At 46.9% G+C, this 9,948-nt stretch overlaps 1 protein-coding gene across 1 annotated transcript; it reads left to right on the top strand.

The window, feature by feature from the left end:
* The first annotated feature begins 357 nt into the window (after positions 1–357).
* On the top strand, positions 358–9,948 carry lratd1 (LRAT domain containing 1). Its single transcript, XM_054761782.1, has 2 exons — positions 358–523; positions 712–9,948. Exon 2 carries the CDS (start codon positions 749–751, stop codon positions 1,562–1,564), a length of 816 nt encoding a protein of 271 aa, XP_054617757.1. The 5' UTR covers positions 358–523; positions 712–748; the 3' UTR covers positions 1,565–9,948.

Genomic DNA, 9,948 nt, shown 5'->3' with positions numbered 1-9,948 from the left:
AACAAAAAAAGCTGTGAGCCAAAAATGGCCCCAGGGCCACACTTTGGACATCCCTGATAAATACCATAGGGTAGCTTGCGAGGGGGTGTTATTTCTAGACATGTATGTTGCATGTGACCTCATGTCGTAAGCGTTCCACAGCAATGTGACCACAAAAGCCACCACGGTAACAGCCGCCTATTGCTACACGACGGACCCTCCACGCTGCTCATTGGTTACTCTCCTTGAGTGGCGTTTTCAACGAGGTTTCTCATTGGCTGAGCCGGCAAAGCCCAGTCCACTAGAACCAGGAGCAGGAGGCGGTGCGAAGGCGAGAGTGGGCGTGGCTGTTTTCGGCTCCTTAAATGGTCCAGACGGAGGAGGAGGAGAAGTGTTGGCTTGCACTACAGCCGCAGTGCTCGTGCGTAGTTCAGAGAGTGAGGGGAGAGACGAGTGGTTGCAGAAACAAGGGGGGAGGCAGCGCGCCGCCGGACGCCCCCATGGACAGGAAGGATATTTAACAATCTGCCCTGGGAGCGCACAGGTATTCTCTTTTTTGGCCACTTCCTGCTTCTTTGTGCGCAAAGCACGCGTGTTTGTGCACACTTTGCACTCTTTGTTTACTAGTGAGTGTTTGCTGCTTGTAGTGGGCTATTTTTGGACCACAAAGGTGACGCAGCTAACGTGCGTAAAAATGGTGCGTTTAATGACGCCTCTTTCTCTTCCTTCCAGACACTGCAGTCCATGCCTGTGCCTTGCCGGGTCCTTGATGGGAAACCAACTGGACCGGATCACCCACCTCAACTACAGCGAACTGCCCACGGGGGATCCGTCCGGGCTGGAGAAGGACGAGCTTCGCGTCGGTGTCGCCTACTTCTTCTCCGACGAGGAGGAGGAGGTGGTGGACGACCGCACACCATCCGACTGCGGCTTCAGCAAGGACCACAGCCCGGCGGAGGAGGAGGAGGTGGATGTGGAGGGCGGGGGGCCGTTCGCGGTGAGCGAGGTGGAGTACTCGGCGTTCTGCGCACAGGAATGCATCTTCTCCAAACTCCGGGAGAACGAGGACCTAGACGTGTACGCGGCGCCAACTTTGCTGGCCATGTGCAAGCCGGGCGACGTGCTGGAGCTGGTGGCCGCCGCGCAGCCCCCGCACTGGGCCGTCTGCGAGCACGACGGCTGGGTCATCCACCTGCACAAGGGCGAGATCCGCAGGGACGACCTGCTTGACGTGTGCGGCGGCCGCCACGGCAGGATAGCCAACAGCCGCTACCGGTACCGACCGCTCCCCGCCGACCTGGTGGTGCAAAACGCGGCGGGCCACGTCGGCTTGCGCAGCGAGGAGATTTGCTGGACCAACTCGGAAAGTTTCGCCGCCTGGTGCCGCTTCGGCAAGAGGGAGTTCAAGGCCGGGGGGGAGGCGCACTCTGCCGAGCAGCAGTACTTCCTCAAGGTGCACCTGTCAGGCAGCGAGGTGCACACGTTGGTCTTTCGCAGCCTGGAGGACATGATCCGGGAGAGGCGACGAGTGGACGCCAGTGGAATCCTCAAAGAGCTCTCCCTGGTTAACGGGGGCAAGGAGTGATCAGGGATTCCGTTTGATATCACCCCCTCTTCCTCCTACACCACCACCGCCCACCATCTCTTCTCTCAAGCACAAACACCTGTTGGTTCTGGACTGTTTGGACCCTCTGTGATGCGTTCAAAGACCGCTGATGCTGTGCTGTTGTGGAATCTCCTATAGCAGATGGATTCATGTAAACAAGACAACGCCCCTTTTCAACACAGCCCTCCCAAAATGCCCCCTACCCCCCAATTTCCCCTCTCTCTCATGGCTTCATTTCCGCTTGGTGGAATTTGGGAGATTCTCTGGAAGGTTCTATTTTTTTACTGTTAGCTTTAAGAGTTCCCATGCAGAGAGCTCTGAGTGACCGATGGTTCCATCGCTGCCTAAATAACACAGACCAAGAAGAAGAAGAAGAAAAGAGAAGCATTTGGCTCGTTCAAAGCTAGCCGACTTTTAAACGCCATAAAACGACAGTATTGTCATCTCACAGCCATCCTGCTCCACGGCAGTGGATGTGTGAAAAAAATGTATTCCGACATCAAGTCCCTTTATTTTTGTATTTCCGTTTGAGTGGTTCTTTACCCTGATCTCTTGTTTCCTTGATTTGGTTCAAATAAATGGAGGTTGAAATATGAAAAGCAATGACTTGGTGGAGCAGGTGTTCTTTGGCTTGCAGCGGAGGCTGATTAGGTTGTGCACGCACGTGACCGCCCCCTGCTTGAATAGGTTCTTACCCGCTATATGAATTATTGATGCTCTCCTGACCTGCCTCGGGCCCAGTCGGCTTCATATATCTGCACGTATCTGAAAGGCCAGGAAATGGCCATCTGCATCAAAGCCACAGAGGCTTTATGGAAAATCCATACGGACTTTAGCAGCCGTAAATGAAGACACGTGCTTGCTTGTTATTCAGGGAGTGATATTTGTTTTCCCTCATAGTGCAACTTGCACCCTCTGCTATGCGGCCATAATGTGAGGTTATTCCACAGTGTGCTCTGCTCAAGGTAATCACATCAGCTTAATTGAGGAGGCCCTGGTTGTAAATGTGCTACAGTCTGTCTTCTTTTTGTATTTTCAAATCTGATTTAGCGACAGATAAAGCTCAAGGTAGCAGCGATGGAAAGCCTCGTTTGTTCCGGTGTTTACATACGCGGTTGGCAGAGCCTCCGGTGGTTTGGCTGCAGCCAACTGGCAGACAAAGAGCTCTCAGTGTGGGAGAGCGCTTGGCTGCGTTGTTGCGTCTGCTGTTGTGGTGCACAGGAATGTGTAGGTGAGTCAATCCAGGGTCCCTCTGATGGCTGCGCTTGTCTTTTGCTATTTACATGTCTACATTCTGCTTTTCAAACAGCAGTGAATCTTGTACTCTAAGTCTTTCGCTGTCAAGCCAGCACTTCGGGTTCTTGCTTCTACATGGCTTTGTGGACATTGAAGTTCTCTTTTTGCTCTGCTCGTTTTGACTCCGTTTTCTTTGTAGCAATCGCACGAAAACACAGAATAATGCTTTCGCCGCAGTGGCGAATTGGACGATTGGTTACATGATTCTGGATCATGTGCAGAAACAGGTCTCAACGTGAACGTGTTCTTAAAACGACAGCGTTAAGTGAACAGTCAACAACACTAGTGGAAAACGTGGCTTATAACGCATACATTTGCGTTACTTACATGACATACAGTAAATGCTCCAATTAAACGCCTCTTTCGAACCGCCCAGTCTCATAGTTGCAGAGGGCCGGGGTCTCTAATCAGCTTCAGGCCAGGGGCGGCTGTTTGTTTATTGGCCCGTGGCGCATTCTAAAAATATAATTTAACAGAAAACCCAACAAAAAAATCAGCAGTAATTTTACAAGAACAAAGTCAAAATATTAAGAGAAAAAAGTTGTAATCTAACAAGAAAAGGTCCTCATTTTTCGAGAATAACATTGCTCTCGTAAAATTGAAGGGCACAAGCTCACTTGATCTTGATTTTCAGTATGAGTACAGACGTCGAGTTCCACGTCGGCTCTTCCTATGCATGTGAAGCAGACGTCACCCAGCCTCGGACGGTTCAGCCACTAAGAGGGAAGGTGAGCTGGCTTTAGACTGTGAGACAGGGTAGGTTTACCCTACTGATAATGTGCTGTTGCAATAGTAATCTCTCCTCTAATACTATGAGGAAAACAACCTCATTTTATAGCATAGAGTTGAAATGTTAAAGACTTTTGAAAGACTTGAAAAAGTCGTAATATTATGAGAAATAAACAAAACAACAAATTCAGTTGTGATTTTTCGAAGATTAGGTTGACAACAAACTAAAGCTTTAATGTTACAAGAATAAAGTCTAAATATTATGGGAATAACGTTGTAATATTGCCAGAAGAAAATGTAAGAAAGTTAAGAAAGAAAGAAAAGAGTTCTAAGGAGAAAAAAGTTGTAATTTTATGAGCATAAACTCGTAATATAATGAGGAAAAAGAATGTCACTTAAGTAGCAAGGAGTTGAAATATGAAAGAAAATATGTTGGCAAATGCAAAAAAAACAAACAAAAAACAGCAAAAATGTAAAACAAAAAGAGCAAAGACAAAAGTTGATACTAGTATGCTTTTCCACCTATCACAAAGCTGAGATGCACTTTCTTCTTGAAACATATACTGTATAACTTCTTTGCATACGCTTACAAAACATCAAAGTTGCATCCTTCCATTTTTCAGTATGTGGCCCTCGCCGGAAAAAGTTTGGACACCCCTGCTTTGTAGTTTTTTTCCCCTAAAAGAAGCCCACAAGTTGGCAGTAGCCGCATCTGAAGTTTCACCAGTGAGCATCTACCTCTGCTTGCGTGTTAAAATGTTTGTTGTTGGTGTAAAGCTAATACCGTACTGTTATTACTGCTAGCTGAGCAGTGTGCTGCTTACCGCTATGACATCGGTTCTGTCACTATTGTGGTGGGCAATACACTTGTTCGTAAATGACCATGTAGTAAAAGAGAGCCACTGTTCCCTTTCCACTTTCTCAAGCACTCCAAATCATTATTATAATAATGATGATTTTAAACTTGATAAAGTTTTTTTTAAAAAAAGAAGATATATGAGTTTTCAACTTTGGGAAATAACTCTCCGGTTATCACCTGCTCCCAAGTAACCCCCCATCCTCCTCAGTAAATAAATAGAGCATGTACTGTATGTGCCATCGCCAACTACTGGTCTGGAGGGCATATTGCGGTGCCGCTGTGGTGTAGCCCAGTTCTCCTGTGAAATGTGGTCCTATTTTCAAGAGCTTTGTATTCTGACGGAATCGGTCGTCTTGGCTGTTTGTGTTTCATGTCTTTAATCAGGCTTTGTGTTCACATCCCCACAGCCTCAGGTGGGTGTGCACGCCGGCCTCTGGAGAGTTAGTGAAACGAGGCTAGTGGGACAGTCAGAGCTGGAGTTTGGGGTTTGATTTACTCGTGTGCGTGTGCTTGTATTTGTGTTTGTGCAAGTGACCATATGTGCGAGTGGGCTGGCGGAGAAGACAGCGAAACAACAAGCTTGAAGATTGAGTGTGTCGCTGCGCCTCGGCCATATGTCGCCCGGCATGTTTATTCATGAGCGTCATCTTTTCTTTCTTTTTTTAAATATATGTAGTGGCAGAAGTGTGAGGGTAAACACCGTTACTACGGAAACGGCAGCCACCGTCATTAGGCTGAGCATCCACGAGGGCTTTTTTGTGCAACTCCTCCACAGTTGTTATGCTTAACGGCTACTCATGTAAAACAAACATGACAACCCAACGCCCTTTCCTATCATCCTCACCCCAGAACGAGCTCACGAGGGACGAGGCGCTGGTGTTTGTGTGTCCCTGTGCATCGCTGTGCGTCTGGACAAAGAGGATCTCCGTTAGCTCGCTGGCAAGACGGCTCAATCGGCGGTCTCAGAGGGGACATTCTCGGGAGGAGAGAACAAGACAGAGTATCCTGTCTGCACCATGTCTTTAAGAAGATCCGCCTCTAATCTCGACACCGTGCTGGCCTCCCAGCAGACTCTCGTTTTCCCTCTCTCGCTCTCGTCTTCTATTCTCCCGCAACCACAATGGCGACAAAAAGCGGCTGGTGTAAATGAGGTGGTGATAACTGGGTTATAGATGCCGTTCAAAAGCAGGGTTTTCATGTGAGCATCTGCTCGTGAGACAAGCCTCAAAGCGGCGTTTAAAGCAGTGACAGACTGCTGTCAGTGAGTGGACGCCGATTCCTTTCAGCCATAGAGGATGAACCTGGTGGTCCGCAGCGAGTACTCGCCTGACAGACAACAATCTTACACCAACAAGTATGGCCCATATGGGGGCTGTCCACACGCTTCTCACGTCAAAACAGCCAAGTATTTCATCACTTCAGCTAGGGATGCTCCCATCAGGTTTTTATGCTGCCGATACCCATACCGATCATCCATGAGTGAAATCAGCTGATACCCATGCGGATGATGTAGATGACGTGTAACTGTTGAAATGTACTGTTGGCTATATCCGGGGCACCGACGTTGTTTCTTGTGAGAACTACTTTTACAAAATGCAAATGGCCAAGACCAATTCATTTTAGCAACATTTATTTTCATGCTGGATTTCAAGGCAGACAAAGCCAACATGCTGGTATCCACAACCCCCACTTTCTATTTCACCATGCATTGCTTTCTAGGCTTCTCACTTGATTATGAAAACCTGAATGAAGAGCCTCATGTGGTCCTGGGGTCCCGATGTGAAATGGGAACCATCACATTTGGACAACAACATATTGGACTTCCTTTTTCAAAATCGCTGGTAAACCTTAGCGGATCAGGCGCCTTCTTTAAGGAGACTTTGGATGCAAGAGCAGCTTGGTGGCGCTCCAGCAGGACCCCCAGGCAGTCGGCAAACCCGGTTTCCTCCAGTCGACGAATCCAACCACTTTTCAGGCCTTCCACCTTAGACCTCCGACTGCCACACACAACCGCCATGTCCCGCGTTTGGAATAATTAGCCGCCGCTGCGAGCGATCACATCGTGAGCTGCGAAAACTCACTACACCCTGCCAAGCACCCGCCCCCCAAATGCCGCACCAAACTAAAGCTTTTTAAGGCGTCCTCAGCAGGGTGCAAAGCGTATATCACTCTCACAACGACAGAAGTCCTACACAGCAGCCATGCTTGTTTGGCTTTGTGAATGGAAAGTGGGTGGGAGATGATCGCTATAGGCTGGTCCTATCCAGCACTCTGGAATAGACTTTCCCAAGGAGGCTGTCATTAGAACACGCCCTCCGGTCACCCTTCTGGAAAAGGGGGACCACCACCCCGCTCTGCCGATTAAAAGGTGACTATAGGGGTGTTATTTCATGTCTAGAGGGCTCTAATAATGTTCAGTAACTGTGTTCGGAAGTTTATAAAGAGGTTTTCTATGCTAACTATGAAAATATTCCATTTATAAAAAAGGACTCCTACTTTGCAACACTTCACTTATCAGGTTTGGGTCCGGAACCAGTTAACCACGATTAACGAGGGATTACTGTACTACCATTTACGTTGGCACCACTGCCTTTGCGATACAGAGTTGCGTCAGCACAGAGTCAGGCTTTATAGTCCAAGAGGACGTCATTTTGCTGTTTTTAAATTCCTGTAGGAGTTTATGTGCTGTGACAAAAAGCCAAAGCTACCAAAGAAGTGCTTCCACTAAGTCCCGTAGTGGCTGGAAGCACACAATGGCTTCATGAAAAAAAAAGTCTTTCACTTGGAATTCTTTCTTTGCTGTTCATACTTAAAAGTCAACTTTAAGTCAGTTGGCATGGAATCGGACCTAGAACGGGCTTTAACGATGGTGACTCAGGTGCGTCTTATACCTGGTCCCCTCCACCGGCCTAACACTTTAAAGGTGTGTGGCCAGAACCTCACCCCCTCCCTTTAAACGGTCAGCCCCACTTCTTAACGAGTAAAAAGACAAAGTGCCCTCAGGCGGCCGGGCGCAATCACGGTTTGATTAATAGGACGGATCCAGCATGGCCACGCCGTTCCCCCTCTGTGGCTTTAACCCTTCTTTAAAAAGTCACCACAAAGGTTACGGCAAATGTCGTCGTGAGCATTTCATCAGCTACCAGCCGCCCCGTTCCAACCAACCCCCTGAAAATGTCACGGCGGGCCCCCGTGTAGCCGGCCATAAAAAGGTTTTTACATTTGCTAACGCTACCCATTACACTTGAAATTGCCTTTGGCATCTTTTTAAAAGTTGAACAGTCCCCTGGGTGAACACACTTGGACGATGCTTCATTCTTGCCTCTCACTGCAGAAGGACGCCACACACCCTGAATAAAAACCACACATGGGAGTGTTTGACAGGCGGGGCCAGCTGAGAAAATAAGCATGCAGCTCATCCCTGCAGCATGCGCTTGCATATTTACAAGCACTGCCATGCAGCTCAACACCGCACATGACATGCGTGAGGAAGGGCCGGACGATAGAACACGCTGCCGTCTTACCACTCCTGCAGGCTGCGTTGATGTGCTGGGGGGCTACAACACCACGGAGAATCATTTACTGCAAAGGCGCAAAGCAATTTACACACAACCTGTTCATGAGAAAAACGCAATAAGGAACAAGCCTGATGATGACAACAAACCCTAAACATTAAACCCTTCAGTCATGGGCTGCTTTTTTCTTCTTCTTATTTATATTTTCAACCCTCAAGGGGAGCAGGAAAAAAGCCCAGCAAGAGGCTGCAGCAAGCAGGTGGAAAATGAAGCAGAGCATTGCTTGTCAATTAGTGTTAACAGCTGTCTTTTCATGTTGTTATGGATTTTAAAAGGCACACATCCTGCACAGTTAATGAGTGAGCAGAAGATCAATGGCGGGACAAACATCTGCTACAGCTTCACACGCTCTTATACCTGACTTGAAGCACTTTTTTGGTCATGAAGGAACCATTGGTAGTGCTGCGGTCTTCATTGGATGCAGGGCTTCTTCTCATATACAGACCCTTTCCAAAAAATTAGAATGTCATGGAAAAGTTGTTTTAATTTCCATAATTCCATTCAAAAAGTTAAACTTTCATAGATTATAGATTCAGGGCCCACAATTTAAACGATTTCAAGTATTTATTTGTTTATTTTTACATAATTTGGGCTTTGGGCTCATAAAACCCACGAAAACAGGAATTCAAAAAATTAGAATACTGTGAAGAAATCACCATTTACTTCTCAGTTTTTGCAGGAAAAAAAAGAAAGAAATTAGAAACACATCAAATCAATCAAAATATGGTACTTTCAAAACGATATGTCAATCTTCAATACTTGGTTGGGAATCCCTTTGCCTTAATCACTGCCTCGATGCCACGTGGCATTGAAGCAATCAGCCTGTGGCATTGCCTGGGAGTTATGGAAGCCCAGATTTCCTTGATGCTTGCTGTCAGCTCTTCTTTGTTGTTGGGTCTGGTGCCCCTCATTTTCCTCTTGAGAATACCCCATAGATTCTCAATGGGGTTTAGGTCCGGTGAGTTGGCTGGCCAGTCAAGCACTGTGATGGCATGGGCATCAAACCAGGTTTTGGTGCTTCTGGCGGTATGGGCAGGGGCCAGGTCCTGCTGGAAGATGAAATCTGCATCTCCATACAGATCCTCAGCAGAAGGAATCATGAAGTCCTCTAAAACATTCTGGTAGACTGTTGCGGTGACCTTGGATTTAAGAAAGCAGAGTTTACCAACACCTGCACCGGACATTGCACCCCAAATCATGACGGACTGTGGATATTTCACACTGGACCTCAGGCAGCTTGGGTTCTGTTCCTCACCCGTCTTCCTCCAAACCCTTGGACCTTGATTCCCAAATGAAAGGCACACTTTACTTTCATCGGAAAAGAGGACCTTGGACCACTGGCCAACAGTCCAGTCCTTCTTCTCCTTGGCCCAGTGGAGACGCTTCCTACGTTGGCTCTGCAGTCTTCCTCATATTGAACCGAACTGAGACAATTGAACCAAACTGAAGCAATTTAATGACACCTGGGGAAGCCTGTGCAGGTGATTTGAGTTTAGTAGATGATTAGTGTGTGACACTCAGTTTAAAACATTCATGCCCTGCAAAATTTGGGCTGATTTCTTCACAGTATTCTAATTTTTTGAATTCCTGTTTTCGTGGGTTTAATGAGCTGGAAGCCCAAATTATGTAAAAATAAACAAATAAATACTTGAAATTGTTTAAATTGTGGGCCTTGAATCTATAATCTATGAAAGTTTAACTTTTTGAATGGAATTATGGAAATTAAACAACTTTTCCATGACATTCTAATTTTTTGGAAAGGGTCTGTACAGTCCATCTTCTCATACAGCATGTGCATCCTATTTCCTAGTAGGCCCCCTTTTAACCCAGCTAAATATATACAAATGAGAAAATAATATTATTAATACATCATTATTATTAATATTGTATATTATATTTATTAA

The sequence above is a fragment of the Dunckerocampus dactyliophorus genome, chromosome 19, assembly GCF_027744805.1.
Source record: "Dunckerocampus dactyliophorus isolate RoL2022-P2 chromosome 19, RoL_Ddac_1.1, whole genome shotgun sequence".
Classification (NCBI taxonomy): domain Eukaryota; kingdom Metazoa; phylum Chordata; class Actinopteri; order Syngnathiformes; family Syngnathidae; genus Dunckerocampus; species Dunckerocampus dactyliophorus.
Note: the sequence above shows the minus strand (reverse complement) of the source record. Positions and strands in the feature narration are given on the sequence as shown.